Genomic DNA, 17,744 nt, shown 5'->3' with positions numbered 1-17,744 from the left:
ACAGTCTTTTACAATTCCATTTGGGTTAACTGCTTCCTATTAGACCTGTACTTTTTAATTAAAAAAAATACCAAAGCAGAAACTGAATTCAGTTCTTCTATTATATTTGTTTTCAGGACAATACCTACCCTGAGATTTTGAGGTCCAACTTGGGTTCTGTGGTCTTACAGCTGAAGAAACTTGGCATAGATGATTTAGTTCACTTCGATTTTATGGACCCACCAGGTATATTTTTAAGAATCTCTAAAGTTACATTTGAGGAAACAAGCGTTAGCATTATCGTTAGCAAGAAACATTTTTCCTTTTTATATCATGAGTTCAATAAATGCGTGTTCCTCGAATGTAGACACAACCAAATTCTTTGTAGTATAAAAAAAAGGCCACCAGTCAGTGCCAAAAATCTTTTTTAAAAATATTTCATTATTTAAAAATAACCTTATCTGCTATATACTTGTATGGAGAGCTCTTTGATAGCAAAGCATGTTGAACGCATTGAGCAGTTGCTATAAGTAAAGAATAGGATAGAATTCTATATTGGCCAAGTGTGGTTGGACACACAAGGAATTTGTCTTGGGTGCAGATGCTCTCAGTTTACATAAAAGAAAAGATATATTTGTCAAGAATTAAGCAGTAAGTGGGAGGACTGTATGACTATAACTATTTTATTTTTATTTATTTATGTATTTATTTATTTAGTTAGTTAGTTAGTCCAATACACAATACATATTGAAGAGGATAGACATGAAGTATTATATATAAAGAAAAGATATAAAAGTAGAGGAGAAGATATATAAAAGGAAGAAAAGATATATGACATATGGGATAAGGAGAGACAATTGGACAGGGGACAAAAGCCAGGCTAGTGCACTTATGTACGCCCCTTACTGACCTCTTAGGAACCTGGAGAGGTCAATCGTGGATAGTCTAAGGGAGAAATGTTGGGGGTTAGGGGTTGACACTACTGAGTTCGGTAATGAGTTCCACGCTTCGACAACTCGATTGCTAAAGTCATATTTTTTACAGTCAAGCTTGGAGCGATTAATATTAAGTTTGAATTTGTTGCGTGCTCTTGTGTTGTTGCGGTTGAAGCTGAAGTAGTCCTTGACAGGCAGGACGTTGCAGCATATGATTTTGTGGGCAATACTTAGATCGTGTTTTAGGCGTCGTAGTTCTAAGCTTGTTGCTTGTATCCGAGTCTGCAGAGAGGGGCGGCATACAAATCTAAATAATAATAAATAAATAAATAAATAAATCCTTAATATTTTTATTAATATTGTTTCCTGGTTGCTTATTTGACCCCTATGACAATCATTAAGTGTTGCATCACATGATTCTTGACAAATCTTTATTTTCTTTTATGTACACTGAGAGCATCTGTACCAAAGACAAATTCCTTGTGTGTCCAATCATACTTGGCCAATAAAGAATTCTATTCTATTCTATTCTATTCTATTCTTGTAGCAACTGCTCAATGCCTTTAATAGTAGCAATGTATGTCATATGAAATAACTTCAGTGGGTCATCAACCAGAACCAGTATGGGTCATAAGACTGTCCAGTTGGTTTTCTTTTTAATTTTTGTTCCTGGAATCTGAAACTGCTGGGAAAATGTTAGATCCAAAAAGAACTAGTTTTCAAATGCTAAGTTGTATTGATGAGTCTTTCTGACGACTCTCTGTCTGTGGAAATCTTTAAATCTTATTCATTAAATGAGTAAGACATTAAATCTTACTCATACAATATTTTACCTTTTTTTCTAGCAGCCTTAATAGCCATTATAATGGCTTGTGACCAGAAATTTGGGGAAATCTGGGTAGACTGTCAAAATCCATCTGAGAGTGGTGGGGAGGACAAGCCTGGATTATATATTGAGGCAAACCAGGTTTATCTTAATCCGTTCTGTGCCAATTGTGCTTTTTAAACATCTTTTGCTCAGTTGCTTTATCTGTAGCCAGGAAAATTGATTAAGGTCAGAGTTCTAAAACTACAGGGATTTTTTTTTTGGCAGTAAATTTTCAAGCACGTTGAATAAATCTATTGGTTTACAACAGATTTACTGTACTATGGGTGAAAAAATATGCCTGGAAGGGGGGGAAAAACTAAAAGAAAATGTAGGCGTCTGTCCAAGTCTTTTGACATGGTTTTCTGTTAAATTGCCAAACTTTATAGACCATTAACCAGGGTTTTTTTTTACTCTCAAGCTTCTTGCTTTTTTCCTTTTTTTAAAAAAATGTCAATTTGTGTGTTTTAGTTGCCCAGACAAACTTTCAGAATTGACCTCTTCTCTCCCACTGCCAAAAATTCATCCAGGTAGTTGTGCGAGATGATTTTATTTTCCTGCCCATAGGGAGAAATTGAAACTCTTTAACGGGGCTACACATGGAGTAAAGTTTGGGGTAGGCCCAGAGGCAAAGGAATTCAGCAACAAGAGGGTGATTGTGATCCCGCTGGGTAGAGCGCTAGTGTGGCCACATTTGGAATACTGTGTCCAGTTCCGGAGACCTCACCTACAAAAAGATATTGATCAAATTGAACGGATCCAAAGACGGCCTACAAAAATGGTGGAAGGTCTTAAGCATCAAACTGATCAGGAAAGACTTCTTGAACTCAATCTGTATAGTCTGGAGGACAGAAGGGAAAGGGGGGACATGATCGAAACATTTAAATATGTGAAAGGGTTAAATAAAGTTCAGGAGGGAAGTGTTTTCAATAGGAAAGTGAACCCAAGAACAAGGGGGCACAATCTGAGGTTAGTTGGGGGGAAAGATCAGAAGCAACATGAGAAAATATTATTTGACTGAAAGAGTAGTAGATGCTTGGAACAAACTTCCAGCATACATGGTTGGTAAATCCCCAGTAACTGAATTTAAACATCCCTGGGATAAACATAGATCCATCCTAAGATAAAATACAGGAAGCATCTCCGGGACCGCCTCCTGCCGCATGAATCCCAGCGACCAGTTAGGTCCCACAGAGTTGGCCTTCTCCGGGTCCCGTCGACTAAACAATGTCATTTGGCGGGACCCAGGAGAAGAGCCTTCTCTGTGGCGGCCCCGACCCTCTGGAACCAGCTCCCCCCAGATATCAGAGTTGCCCCCACCCTCCTTGCCTTTCGCAAGCTCCTTAAAACCCACCTCTGTTTTCAGGCATGGGGGAATTGAAAAATTTTTCTCCCTTCCCCCTAGGCTTATAGAATTTATACAGTACACGGTATCTTTTTGGTATGATTGGTTTCTTAAATTGGGTTTTTTTTAGATTACTTTTTAATATTAGATTTGTTACATTGTTTTTTATTGTTGTTAGCCGCCCCGAGTCTTCGGAGAGGGGCGGCATACAAATCTAAATAAACTAAACTAAACTAAACTAAGTAATATAAGGGCAGACTAGGTGGACCAGGAGGTCTTTTTCTGCCACCAATCTTCTATATTTCTATATTGTGTGTTTTGCAGCTCCAGAAACCTTGATGAGAGCCTTAGAGCTTCTGAACTATTTAGCCGCTTTAAACGATGACGGAGATTTGACTGAACTGGGCTCCATGATGGCGGAGTTTCCCCTTGACCCGCAGCTGGCTAAAATGGTTATTGCAAGTTGCGACTACAACTGTTCTAATGAGATTCTATCTATTACTGCCATGTTGTCAGGTAATAGCAGGGACAGAGATGCCAATCAAAACCCAGCTCTCCAATTAGGGGAAGCTTGTAATATTTCTGCAACAGGACTACTTACGGTCTTTTATATATATATAAAAAAGCTTGATTTGTGCCGATCAGACGTACTCTGTAGTAGGCTTCACAGTGGAGTAAAAAAATGTGTTAAATCAACGTTGAAGCTACAGAAGTCATTGTGTGTGTGAAAAAGGAGAACCTAAATCGTCTCATGTCCAGAAAAATAATTCTTTTTACCCGTTTTAAGGATTGCAAAAATCGTAGGAAAAACACTTCTCATTCCTTAGTTCTAAAGCCCGTTTCTTGTTATATGAAAGTGAGCAAATAGCAGTAATAAGTACTGGCTTTTGTTTCCTGGTCCTGTAAATTTGCCTGCTTCACCACTAGTTACACAAAGTTGGAGGGGAAAAAATTCATTGTTTAAAGGGAATGTTGGAACGAAAGATGGTAGCTTTAATATTATTAGCACGGTACTATATTTTTCTTTTTGCAAAAGAAGCTAATACAATTGTGTGTATGGGGAGGAATTGGTTTAAACCACAGTTTTTGGTTGTCACGAATGAATTTTTCCTAGCTAGCAGTGCCCAGGCTGTTTCTAGAGCCTGGCCATGTAAATTTTAATTTTTAAAAAAATACATATATTAAAAGAATCTATGTGCCGTGCACTGCTTTGAAAGCTGGGTTCCCAAGGAAGCTGCTGTTTGAGATATCCAAGCCCTAAAGACCTGTTGATAACAAAGAATTAAAAGTGTGGTTCTTTGGGTCCTGGCCTAAACCTTTTAATTGTCCTTTCCTGGAAAAAAAAACCAGATTTCAATGCCAGGAATATCAAGGAAAGAAACAATGTGCTTAAAGCCTCCTTTTCTAATTGAATATCATTTAAATATTTGTGTGGGGCAATGGGGATATTACCAATTAAGGATCTATTTTTGAGGGGCGGGCTCTCAAAATATGCACCTTCGTGGCACAGCATAAGGTAAAGGTTGGGGCTTTTTTGGTGAGACAAGCGATCCCGCTATTGTGGGTATTCTTCCTTTTTTTCCTTCCCCTCCTCTAAAAACTAACTACAATGTTTATTGCCGAATTTTGACACTTCAGACTCAGAGCAGATGGGCAGGGCAGAATCTAATCACTGTCTTGAGTAAATTGTCGCCTTATTTGCGGAGGTGGTGGTAGGTGGATACCTGCCTTTTCACGCAGTCCCACTCAACAGGAACTGAATCCTTAAAACGAAGGGGCTAACGGGTTATTCCCTCTTAATTCAGTAGCGGGTTCGAAATCCCGTTTGCTATCGGTTCGCACTCAGGCGCGCGGCGCTTGTGCACATTCACGGAAGCGTCCCAGGTGGGTGTGGGCGGGGCCTCCCGCCACCCCCGACGGTTCGCCGAACCAGGAGCAGCCTACCGCTGCTCTTAATTCCATATTGTGAGTATTTTGACTTAAAATATACACACGCAACGTACAGATGATGAATTTATGGTTCTTCAAACTAGGGATGTAGCCTATAATACACACGGTGGAAAATAAAATTTTATAAAATCACTGTCCTTGACCGAAGGAGGAACAGTTGTCTCTGCACTTGTTTCGAGAAAGTGTCACTGATTTCTGCCCCTGTCCTCCAAACACACACACACCAGTAAACACAATCAAACCGAACCAAAAAAGATATGAGAGCCATCTTAACAGGTTCGGAATTTATTTATTTTATTTTAATATTTAGATTTTCTATGCCGCCCTTTTCCGTAAACTCAGGGTGGCTCACAACACAGATAAATACAAAATACAAAGAAAAACATTAGAAAACTAGATTTAAAATGAATCTAGAACACCAATTTTAAAAAAAGAAACAATCATCTACATTCATCCCGTCATAAATTATGCATTTATATCATCAGCCGAAACTATGTAGATGTTAAAACTCAACCATCTTCCCAGAAGTAATCCGTTAAATTGAGACCTTCACTGTGGGAAGAGTTGAGGTGGCAATTTTTGAAACACTCTTAGGCCTAAACAATAGAAGGAGATTTAAAAAAGTGAAGGAGAAGCAGTAATTTGCTAACCAAAACTCTAAATTGAAATGATCTCATTTCCATCCCCTAAACTTAAAAGCTTCCACTAAATGGTGGCAACAAATTAATACTGCTCTTCATTATTCAGTTTGCAGTATAAATAAACGTAACTATCTTTTTAATAAAAAAATATTGAAAATTTTTATTTACAAATGCATATAACAAACAAAAATAAACGTGACTATTGATGTACTTCAGGTAGTTTTTGTGCTTCAATATTGATGGTTTCCGATAGCCTTAATTCCACACAATTTCACATGTTTTCAGTTCCTGGATGTTTGATTTCAGTGGTATTTTTTGCAGAAATGTTTCTCTTGACACATCCAGTTCTTTTTTTTTTTTTAAGTGCTACAAGCAGTAGGCCTTTTTTTGCAATATTGCTGTTGCATATTGGCAAGTCGTTCACAAGTCTTCAGTTTCTGTACTTATTTTTCAGCCTTTCCCCAGCGTTCCTAAAAGACCAACCTATAAATTGTGCAAATGATTATTTAACATTTTCAGTAGAAATGTTTGAATTTGGGTTCGGGTTGAGATCAAAATGTCATTTGGGGCAGGGGTAGGTCAAGTTGGCTCTTGTATGACTTGTGGACTTCAACTCCCAGAATTCCCTGAGCAGCTCAGGGATTCTGGGAGTTGAAAACCACATAGCCAACTTGGCCTACCTCTGATTTTGGGGAATAGTGTTTTGGGGTTTTTTTTTAAACCTCTCCTCCTACCAGGAACGATTAATTGTTATTTAAACTCCTATATAAATAACCGGTGGGGAAATTTCACAGGATCTCTACTGAAACTTTTTCCTATGTAAAAGTCATTTTAAAAAGAGAAAAAGGAGGAAAGGAAACGAGACTCCTCAAAGTTTTGAACGAACTGCTTTATGGGATGTTGACCTGCTCAAATGGAAGCATGGTCCATGTGCCTTCCAAATGAGATAAGGCTCTGTGTAAACCAATTGAGCCTCGTCTTGGTTCCAACAAACACATTCTGATAAAATTGTCGGGTGTCTACCTTCCACCACTGCCGCTGTGTTCCTAGCCCTGGGCCACCAGGCTACCCACCTCTTGTCCACCCATGCTTCTGTCTCTCTCCCCCCCCCCCCCCCAGTGCTGATAGCAATGCATGTTGCTGGCTTAAGCCAGAGCCTTAAGCCATTTGTAAGAGGCTCGTTCTCTCGAACGCCCCCCTTTCCCTCCCCGCCAGGTTGCCTTTGACCCATGGATTATTTCTGCGTGGGGGACGCTTGGTCTCCACAGCGTACAGCAGAGCTATCAGCATTTGGTCCCTTGCCATGGTCACCGCCACTCTTCGAGGTCGATGGCCTTCAGGATAGACACTTTGCTTTTTAAAAAAAAAATTCCTTTTAATTTTTAATTTCCGGATGGCTACGTCTTAAAAATCCAAAAAAAACGATCCGGCCGTCTTGTAGCTTTTGAAAACCCCCCTCTTGTCTTGCAGATGATGGTTAGGTGGTGATGGTCCCAAATCAAGGTAGTAGGCAGCCCAAGATGCAGTTGGAGGCCAACCTGCCCTGCCCTATGCTCTGTGAACTGACCTAGCTAGGCCTTGTACCTCTGTCTGTGAATGCGTGACTCATCGATATGGGCGTTTGTGTTGGGCCCATACCAACCTTGTTTAGTCCCACAGTGTTTTGTCCGCCCCACGGAAGCCAAGAAAGCCGCAGACGAGGCCAAGATGAGATTCGCCCACATAGACGGAGATCATTGACGTTGCTGAATGTCTACCACGCTTTCAAACAGAGTGAGTAGCTAGCGGGGCGGTGGGTGGGTGGGGGCCCTGTAAAAGAGCCGAGGATGGCGAGCGCAGTGGCTAGAGTGCAGTATATTTCCAAATTTAAAATAATGCACTTGGGGAAAAGGAATCCTCAATCTGAGTATTGTATTGGCAGTTCTGTGTTAGCAAATACTTCAAAAAGAAAAGGATTTAGGGGTAGTGATTTCTGACAGTCTCAAAATGGGTGACAGTGCAGTCTAATTGGTAGGGAAAGCAAGTAGGATGCTTGGCTGCATAGCTAGAGGTATAACAAGCAGAAAGAGGGAGATTATGATCCCGCTATATAGAATGCTGGTGAGACCACATTTGGAATACTGTGTTCAGTTCTGGAGACCTCACCTACAAAAAGATATTGACAAAATTGAACGGGTCCAAAGACGGGCTACAAGAATAGTGGAAGGTCCTTAAGCATAAAACGTATCAGGAAAGACTTAATGAACTCAAGCTGTATAGTCTGGAGGACAGAAGGAAAAGGGGGGGACATGATCGAAACATTTAAATATATTAAAGGGTTAAATAAGGTCCAGGAGGGAAGTGTTTTTAATAGGAAAGTGAACACAAGAACAAGGGGACACAATCTGAAGTTAGTTGGGGGAAAGATCAAAAGCAACATGAGAAAATATTATTTTACTGAAAGAGTAGTAGATCCTTGGAACAAACTTCCAGCAGACGTGGTAGATAATCCACAGTAACTGAATTTAAACATGCCTGGGATAAACATATATCCATCCTAAGATAAAATACAGAAAATAGTATAAGGGCAGACTAGATGGACCATGAGGTCTTTTTCTGCCGTCAGACTTCTATGTTTCTATGTATATAAGTCTAAATGCTATTGCAAGAAAGAAAGAAAGGAAGGAAGGAAGCTGTAAAAGCACTATGAAGCTGGAAAGAAAGAAAGAGAGAGACAAAGAGAGACAGGGAAGGAAGGAAAGAAGGAAGGAAGGAAGCCGGGGTGGTGCAGTGGTTAGAGTGCAGCACGGCAGGCTACTTCAGCTAACGAACATATCATTGAAAAAGAGTGTCATTCAAGAGTTTAATTGGTGGACTTGATTTGGCCATCCGGCTGGTTTTCTGATTGTTTGTTTTTAATTGTGGTATAAAATGCTCAGTTTTAGATGACTCATGCTTCTTTCTTCTTTTTTAACCATTGCAGATCATGAATCGGTTCAGTGGTCCTACGACAACTTCATTAACTACAGGTCCTTGATGTCAGCGGACAACGTACGCCAACAGCTGTCACGAATCATGGACAGGTTTAATTTGCCACGTAGAAGCACAGACTTCACAAGCAGGGACTATTACATCAATATACGAAAAGCATTGGTTACCGGTTACTTCATGCAGGTAGGTCCCTAAAAATGAAGGAAGGAAGGCTCTATGTAATTTCCTGTTTCTTAAATCTTTTGCTGCTGTTAAATACGGCGTAAACCTATGCTAACTTTACAGGTAAGTTAATCTTGCTAATTTATTTTATTTACATTTGGAATACTGTGCTCAGTTCTGGAGACCTACCTACAAAAAGATATTGATAAAATTGAACGGGTGCAAGGACGGGCTACAAAAACGGTGGAAGGTCTTAAGCATAAAACATCCATGAGTTTGACATCCATGCCCTAGTCCAGTTTGGCGAACCTATGGCACAGGTGGTGCACGGAGCCACATCAGAAGGCACGCAAAATGTTGCCATATGTCAGCTTTGGCGTCCGTGCGTGGGCTAGTCAGGACGTTTCGCCCTCTGCAAGCTTCAGAGAAGCTTCCCTGAAGCCCCAGAGTGCAAAAAACAGCACAACGGGCAAACCATTTTTCCAAATTTCCGTTTGCCTGTTTGTACATTATTTTCCCCGCCCCAGGCATATGTATCGACAGGGGGATTTTACGCATGAGCAGGGGCAGCGTGGGGGGGAATGGTGTGGTCACATGTGCGGGTGATAGCATACGCACCTACACCCTTTTGGCGTGCAATAAAAGATTCGCCATCAGTGCCCTAGTCAATATACCTCAATAGATTTAATCTTGTTGCCCAGCTCCATGGGATCACACAGGTCTTCAGCACATCACCAGAGGCCGATGGGTTGGAGGCATCTACATTTTAGAAAAGGAAAGTTATGCGCAAAGTAACCCTTGTTTAAGTAGCTAAAATAAATCTTTTTTAGTCTGGGTCAAATTGGCCCAGGAACAGAACAAGTGTGACAGTTCAACAGTACAGCAGTGTTAACAGGGAAACGCACATGGAAACGTTTATGAGAATAGCTGTGAATAATTATTCAGTCACACACAGATACACTAACTTGAGTTAAAGTTTACTTTAAGAGATAGCAGAATCCGATAAAACGTCATACACGTAATAGTCAGAATAGCGGTCCAAAGAATATCAGATGACAAAGTCTTCTTACCAGTTGTCTGTGTCGTGAGCAGTAAACAAAGATACAAGCTTAAACACAGTTTAGCTACAACAAAGAATAGAATATCAGAGAGAGAATGCAGATCAGAGAGAGTGTATTGGAGATGAGAGCAAACTATGATCTCTAGCTCCCTCTTATAGCAGCCTGCAACAACCAATGAGAAATAGCATACAGTTAAAGCTACCGTACATCAACACAGTTAAACCTACAGACATACATTGTTGGTTTATACACTGCTCAAAAAATAAATAAAGGGAATGCTTAAAAAACAGAATATAACTTGAAGTAAATCAAACGTCTGTGAAATCAAACTGTCCACTTAGGAAGCAACACTGATTGATAATGAATTTCGCCTGCTGTTGTGCACATTCAACTTTGTACAGAACAAAGTATTGAATGAAAATATTTCATTCATTTAGATCTAGGATGTGTTATTTGTGTGTTCCCTTTGTTTTTTTGAGCAGTATATATTGCCAACACAACTGATTGGACAGAGTCCTAAGAGAAAGCAAGAGAAGGCCCTGGAGCTGATCAGATCTTTGATTGGAGAGATTCCCTTGCAGCGAAAACAACTGTCCGTGTCCAGAATTAAATTCAAACCGTGTAAAATCGAAAGTCCTTGCAGTCCAGCGAGGATTAGAGACATAAAAAAGGGATGCTTGCGCATCTTGAGTGGGGGGAAAAATGGCATTCTCAGATCTTGGTTTTTCATTCCTGCGGAGAGATTTCCTACCACCAGAGACTTCTAGGAAGCAAGAGGAATCATTTAAAAATAAATAAATAAAGAAAATATAATCTTTATTGAGGATAAATAGGAGAGGGGATACATAAAGCAAAAGGACTATGCGAATATTAGTACAAGTGTGTATGAATTTAGAGTATACAGTTATAAATCAAAATACACGCTTACATATATAGAAGAAAATAAAGCTAAAGAGAGAGAAAGAGAAAAGAGAAAAGGGGGAAGGAAAAAGAAGAGGAAAAATGAAAAAGAAGAAAGAAGAGACAAATTCATATCTATTAATTTATCAGATGTCGTAAAAAGTGTCAACTTATCTGTTGACCCGATTACAGCTTTTAAGATCTTTACTATCAATATAGATGAAAGTTTTCCATTTCTAAACTTGAGTTAGAGTTTAAGTTTTGTTGTTTTGAATTTGTTCATCCTTTTATCAAGGATTCATAATGTTATTTTATAAGTTTGTGGGATAATTGTTTGGGTGAAGGGTAAAAGGATTACGATGGAGTTGTATGTTGTCTTTCATCCAGCCAGATGTACCATTTATTCCACGCTTTATAGAGGAATCATTTGTGAAGCCTAAACTTGTTAACGCCGTGTCTTGGCTTGAGAAAGTGACCTGTCCTCTCCTTCTCGTAGGTGGCCCATTTGGAACGCACAGGACATTACCTGACAGTGAAGGATAACCAGGTGGTGCAGCTGCATCCTTCAACAGTTCTCGATCACAAACCGGAATGGGTGCTTTACAACGAATTTGTTCTCACCACCAAGAACTACATCCGCACTTGTACAGACATCAAGCCAGAATGGTAAGCCTGTTTGTCTTCAAAGCTGGGTGGTTGTCGTTGTATTTTTTTAAAACTCAATCCCTAGTTTATTTATTTTATTTTATTTATTTATTGGATTTGTATGCCGCCCCTCTCCGGAGACTCGGGGCGGCTAACAGCAACAATAAAACAGTGTACAATAGTAATCTAGTACTAAAAAACGATTAAAAAACCCATTAATATAGAAACTAAACATACACACAAATATACCATGCATAGAATTGTAAAGGCCTAGGAGGAAAGAGGATCTCAATTCCCCCATGCCAGACGGCAGAGGTGGGTTTTAAGTAGCTTACGAAAGGCAAGGAGAGTGGGGGCAATTCTAATCTCTGGGAGGAGTTGGTTCCAGAGGGCCGGGGCCGCCACAGAGAAGGCTCTTCCCCTGGGTCCTGCCAAGCGACATTGTTTAGTTGACAGAAGCCGGAGAAGATCCACTCTGTGGGACCTAACTGGTCGCTGGGATTCGTGCAGCAGAAGGCGGTTCCTGAGATAATCTGGTCCGGTGCCATGAAGGGCTTTATAGGTCATAACCAACACTTTGAATTATGACCGGAAACTGATCGGCAACCAATGCAGACTGCGGAGTGTTGGTGTAACATGGGCATATTTAGGGAAGCCCATGATTGCTCTTGCAGCTGCATTCTGCACGATCTGAAGTTTCCGAACATTTTTCAAAGGTAGCCCCATGTAGAGAGCGTTACAGTAGTCGAGCCTGGAGGTGATGAGGGCATGAGTGACTGTGACCAGGGAAGTGCCTACATTTGGCCTGTTTGTTTTCTAAGCACTAAAAAAAAAAATCCAGCACCACATTCTATTTAAAACTCTAGGAGGCTTGGAACAGGAATGAAATTTGCCTAAGCATAAATTTGATTTGAACACGTGGAGCTGTGGAATAAAGCCACCGGGGGAAGATACATTGCCTGAATAGCTCTAAAGAGAAATTGGGCTCCGTTCCTCCGTAAGCAGAGAGAATAAATTTAAAACCCCAGCTGGTATCAATAGCAAAAGTTTTCAACACTGCTGCTTTCAGTAATATTTGGGTTCTTTTGTGATGACCGAAATGGGATTTTAAAAAGCAAAAGAAATTTAGGCTGAAGTCTAAAACGAGGGTTGATAACTAAAAATGTATTGTCTTCTTAGATGATACCATATTTTGTTATTTGGAGCATGCATACTGATGGCTCAAAGATTTTATGAGCATTTTTCCTTCATGGCTACCAATTTCCCAATATTGTCTGATTTTTCTTCCTTTATTTAGAGTGCTTTTAGGTTATTTATTATTATTTTTTTATTATTTATTCAATTTTTTAATGCCGCCTTTCTCCTTAGACTCAGGGTGGCTTACAACAGTGATTTTCAACCTTTTTTGAGTCGAGGCACATTTTTTACATTTACGAAACCCTGGGGCATATTGAGGGGGGGGGCAGCTAAAAAAAGTTTGGACAAAAAAATTCTCTCTCTCTCTTCCTCCCCTTCGCTCTATTTCTTTCTCTCTCCCTCTTTCTCTCCCTTCCTTCCTCTTTCTCTCTCTCTCCATCCCTTTCTTTCTCTTCCTTCCTTCCTCTCTTTTTTGCTCTCTTTCTTTCCCTCCCTATGTCCCTCTATGTCTTTCTCTCTCTCTCCTTCCCTCTCTCTCTTGCTCTCTCTCTTTCTCTTGTTCTCTTTTTCTCTCTCTTGCTTTCTTTCTCTCTTCTTCTCTTTCTCTCTCTTGCTTTCTTTTTCTCTCTCTCTTGCTTTCTTTTTATCTTGCTTTCTCTCTCTCTTTCTTTCTTTCTCTCTTGCTTTCTCTCTCTCTTGCTTTCTTTCTCTCTGAGCTTCGCGGCACACCTGACCCTGTCTCGCGGCACACTAGTGTGCCACGGCACACTGGTTGAAAAACACTGGCTTACAACATGCGAGCAATAGCACTTTTTTAACAGAGCCAGCCTATTGCCCCCACAATCCAGGTCTTCATTTTACCCACCTCGAAAGGATGGAAGGCTGAATCAACCTTGACTCAGTGGTGAGATTTGAACCGCTGACCTGCAGATCTAGCAGTCAGCTTTAGTGGCCTGCAGTACTACACTCTACCCACTGCGCCACCTTGGCTCGTCGTCGTCGTTGTTTAATACAGTGATTTTCAACCTTTTTTGAGCCGCGGCACATTTTTTACATTTTCGAAACCCTGGGGCACATTGAGCACGGGGGGGGGGGGGGCGCTAAAAAAAGTTTGGACAAAAAATTCTCTCTCTCTTCCTCCCTTTTGCTTTATTTCTCTCTCCCTCCCTCTTTCTCTCCCTTCCTTCCTCTTTCTTTCTCTCTCCATCCCTCTTTCTTTCTCTTCCTTCCTCTCTTTTTTGCTCTCTTTCTCTCTCCCTCCCTACCTCCCTCTATGTCTTTCTCTCTCTCTCCTTCCCTCCCTCTCTTTCTCTCTCCCTTGCTTTCTTTCTCTCTCTCTTGTTCTCTTTCTCTCTCGCTCACTCTCTCTCTTGCTTTCTTTCTCTCTTGCTTTCTTTCCCTCTTTCTCTCTTGCTTTCTTTCTCTCTCTCTCTTTCTCTCTCGCTTTCTCTCTTTCTTTCTCTTTCTCTTGCTTTCTTTCTCTCTTTCTCTCTGTCTTGGGTGGGTGGGTGGGTGGGTGGGTGGGTGGGTGGGTGGATGGATGGATAGACAGACAGACAGACAGACAGACAGACAGACAAATTCCTTGTGTGTCCAATCACACTTGGCCAATAAAGAATTCTATTCTATTCTCTATTCTCTTTTCTTATATATTTATTTTGTTGTTTTTTGTTCTTTATGAATCATTACCCTTTGGTTTAGCTTCTACCACTTGAATATCAGCTTCCCAGTTTAATTTCCTATATAATGAGGAATCCAAACTGCCTTGATTACCTTTTACTGTGAGAGGTTGCTATTGCTAGCCAAGACATTGCTGTTGACTGCATCGCATTTGACTGTTTTGTGTCCCTAACAGACTCTTCCCTTCCTTTGGCAGGTTGGTGAAAATTGCTCCCCAATATTATGACATGAGTAACTTCCCACAGTGCGAAGCAAAGAGGCAGCTGGACCGCATCATCGCCAAACTCCAGTCCAAGGAATACTCGCAATACTGATAATTTGCCTTTTTTTTTTTTTGACTCGAACTTGCTCAGAGAACAGCTGAAAAAAAAATGACAAACAGCGTTTCCTCAGTTCCAGGTTGTGTGCTCTTTTTTGCCTTTTATTCTGGAGATTTTTAATTTTTCCTTTACAGTAAATATTCCATTTTGATTTCATACATGAAATGCCTCTTTTTATTGTGTTCACACTCTGTAACTCATAACGACGGGGGCAAACGCTGATCAATGTTTTGCAGTTTATTAAAAGTAGTTTTCTCTCTCTCTCTATAACAATGTTGTAAGCATTTCTTTAGAAATGGTTGAAAAAAAAATGCTTCTGAAATGTGATTTATCGACCATGGCATGCATGATCGTTGTAATTGTTGACATTCCTTTTAGAAGTTGTGAAATGTTACAACGTGCTTATGTAGACGCGACCTTCAGCTTCACTACAGAAGTGTACTGACTTCAATAAAAGTCTATTTATACTAAAATCTTGGCAGTTATTGTTTCTGCCCCCTTAATTGAGAAGTAACCGTGGACTAAGTTAACCTGATGACTTAATTGCATTGGCTATAAGATTTCTGCTTATGCTTTCAGATGTTTGGATAATGTTGGGTAAAGATTAGACCAGCGTGGTGAATTAATGCATATTCAAGACTGTATTGTAGGCATCGTTTCACAATTATTTGAAAAAGGGTAGATTCCTGTTCTGGTCTAACAATAAACCCCACCCACCCCACCCCCCAGGAATCAAATGCAGACCACCGGGTTTAAATAATAAAAGGTTTACTCCGTACAAGGAATATTTACAATTAAATTATTTTCAAATGAAACAAACGTTTCTAAACGGCTTTGCCGGAATAAACAGAGAGTCTCATCAGCTGGCTAGAGTCCCAGAGAGAGATAAGCATGGCAATAATTACCCAGCTGGAATAATGTTCAGAAACAGAGGTGTACAAAAATAAGCTGGAAGTCTGGAGCTCTTCTGAAAGTGTGTCATTTTAAAACACAACTTGAATTAACTCGAAACTAGATGCTAGAATTTGTTCTCTGCAACAAAGCATACTGTGACTCACTCATAAATACCCTAAGAGAGTGTGGCCCAGTAGTTAGCAGTGCTACTCATGAGTGATCCTCCTCCTACAGAGCCAGTCATGCCTGCTCGCTGCCCTGCGTACTCTAGCATCAAGCAGAGGCTCCTCCTCTTCTGAGTCAATCATCACAGGAAGTGTGGAAGGCCTTCTTCACTGTCAGTCTCGGGTGCCAGAAACACGGGGCACCTGTACTGCACTTCCACTGTCTTCGCGCCCTCTGAGTCTATGATTAATTGTGCAGGACGCGAGTGAACCACAACAATTCCCATTTTCATGTACTGTATATTGAACGGAGAACCCTGCAGCCAAAAAAAAATGCATGTTTTAAAGTCTTATTCTCGATGTATAACAGTTTTTCGAGTGACCTCTCAAAGTTAAGGCGGCACTGAAAATTGTGACATGACAGTTTTTTCTCCCAGAATTGCGACCTTTGAAGCATCCCCATGGTCACAAGATCAAAATTCAGCAACCGACTCATATTTATGGCAGTCTCCAGGGTCACGTGATCCCATTTTGAGAAGCAAAGTCAATGGGGAAGCCACATTCACTTTACAACCCTGTTACTAACAGGGTTACTATCGCTAAAGTTGATAACTTTAGTAATTCACTTAACTGGCGAGAAAAGTCGTAAAGTGGGGCAAAGCTTGCTTAACAAGTCTCACTTAACAACAGAAACTTGTGATCGTACGTCGAGGACTACTTGTATAGTCTTTATCTAGCAATTGGCATATTTTTGGAGTATAAGACGCACCCTTTTCCTCCCTAAAAGAGGCTGAAATTAGGCTGTGTCTTATACTCAGAATGTAGCTTTTTGAAAGCTTTTCCCTCCCAGCCCTAATGAGGCGCTAACGATCTTCCCAGCTTGCATGATTTTTTCATTGCTACTCTCTCCAAATAAGGTTTTTTCCATTCCTAAGTTTTTTGCAGTTTTTTTCCATTGCTATTCCCTCCGAAGATGGTTTTTTCTAGCTCTAGGTCTTGCAGGCTTTTTTCATTGCTACTCGTTCCAAAGAAGTTTTTTTCCATCCCTAAGTCTTATACAGTTTTTTCCCATTGTTATTCCTTCCAAAGAATATTTTTTCTAGCCCTAAGTCTTTGCAGGCTTTTTTCCATTGCTGCTCGCTCAGAAGAAGGGTTTTTTCAGCCCTAACCCAGGGGATAAAATAATGTGCTGAAGCTGACCAGACTAAGGACGCTAGCCAGATAAATACCTGGTAAGTTCCCCCCACCCTATTTTCCTCCCCCAAAACTGAGGTGCATCTTATACTACGATGCGTCTTATAATCTGAAAAATACAGTAATTTTGCAAAGATGTCATTTCATTAAAACACACACACACAAAAGGAGTGTTTTTCCAGGATTTGTGAAGAGGTTTAGGGCAGCTCCCTCCATAGTACACACACTTTGTCTACCAGCTTGTAACAAGCCAATCCTTCCCAGGGTCCTTGAGATGTCATATATACCTTGCTGAATTTTGCAACAGGAGTTCCCAAGAGTTGTATACAGTATTTGCTTTGCAGAGGTTTTTTCTTATCCTTTTCTATTTTCAAATGAGAGTGGTTTGGTCTACACTTCTATATATTTGGGGTTTTCCCCCCAATTATTTTATACACAGAAAGAGAAACACTTGCCTGCATTTCTTATTAGAGGTGAATTTTCACCTGTGCTACTTTACCATTGAAAATTATCTTGCTCAGAAAAATAACAAAAAACATTTTAGGCATTTGCTATCCCCAGACTACAAAAATTACTATTTCTGTAGGATTCAGCCACAATTGTTGCAGATCGCATTTTTCAGCCGAGTTGATTAATTTCTCACTTTATACTATATAGAGAGAGATTTTCTTATTTTCCATGGAAATTTAAACCACTTTCTTTCAAATATCAATATTCATACAGTCTGGAGTGCCACAACTTTGAAGTTTCTTTAAAAGCAAAACAATAACAACAACAAAACCACACACACAAAAAACAGCCTTTGGATGTTAAATGGACAGAGTTTTCTAGCATGTTAAAATCTCTTGCCAAAGTTAATAACATTTACCCTAGCTATTTTTAGATTGTTGCCACAAAGCTTA

The 17,744-nt window shown here is 40.2% G+C and overlaps 1 protein-coding gene across 1 annotated transcript in view; it reads left to right on the top strand.

Annotated features, from left to right (window-relative positions):
• The window catches only part of DHX15 (DEAH-box helicase 15), a 64,487-nt gene extending 49,424 nt beyond the window's left edge, over nucleotides 1-15,063 (top strand). The window contains 7 exon segments of the mRNA XM_070756956.1: nucleotides 117-225; nucleotides 3,449-3,640; nucleotides 7,367-7,450; nucleotides 7,453-7,488; nucleotides 8,678-8,868; nucleotides 11,305-11,474; nucleotides 14,467-15,063. Coding sequence (XP_070613057.1) covers nucleotides 117-225; nucleotides 3,449-3,640; nucleotides 7,367-7,450; nucleotides 7,453-7,488; nucleotides 8,678-8,868; nucleotides 11,305-11,474; nucleotides 14,467-14,584 — 900 coding nt within the window. The 3' untranslated portion in view covers nucleotides 14,585-15,063.
• Nucleotides 15,064-17,744: the final 2,681 nt, after the last annotated feature.

This window comes from Erythrolamprus reginae, chromosome 7 (assembly GCF_031021105.1).
Source record: "Erythrolamprus reginae isolate rEryReg1 chromosome 7, rEryReg1.hap1, whole genome shotgun sequence".
NCBI classification, from domain to species: Eukaryota; Metazoa; Chordata; class Lepidosauria; order Squamata; family Dipsadidae; genus Erythrolamprus; species Erythrolamprus reginae.
The sequence above is the reverse complement of the archived record's forward strand: the minus strand, read 5'-3'. Positions and strand labels throughout refer to the sequence as shown.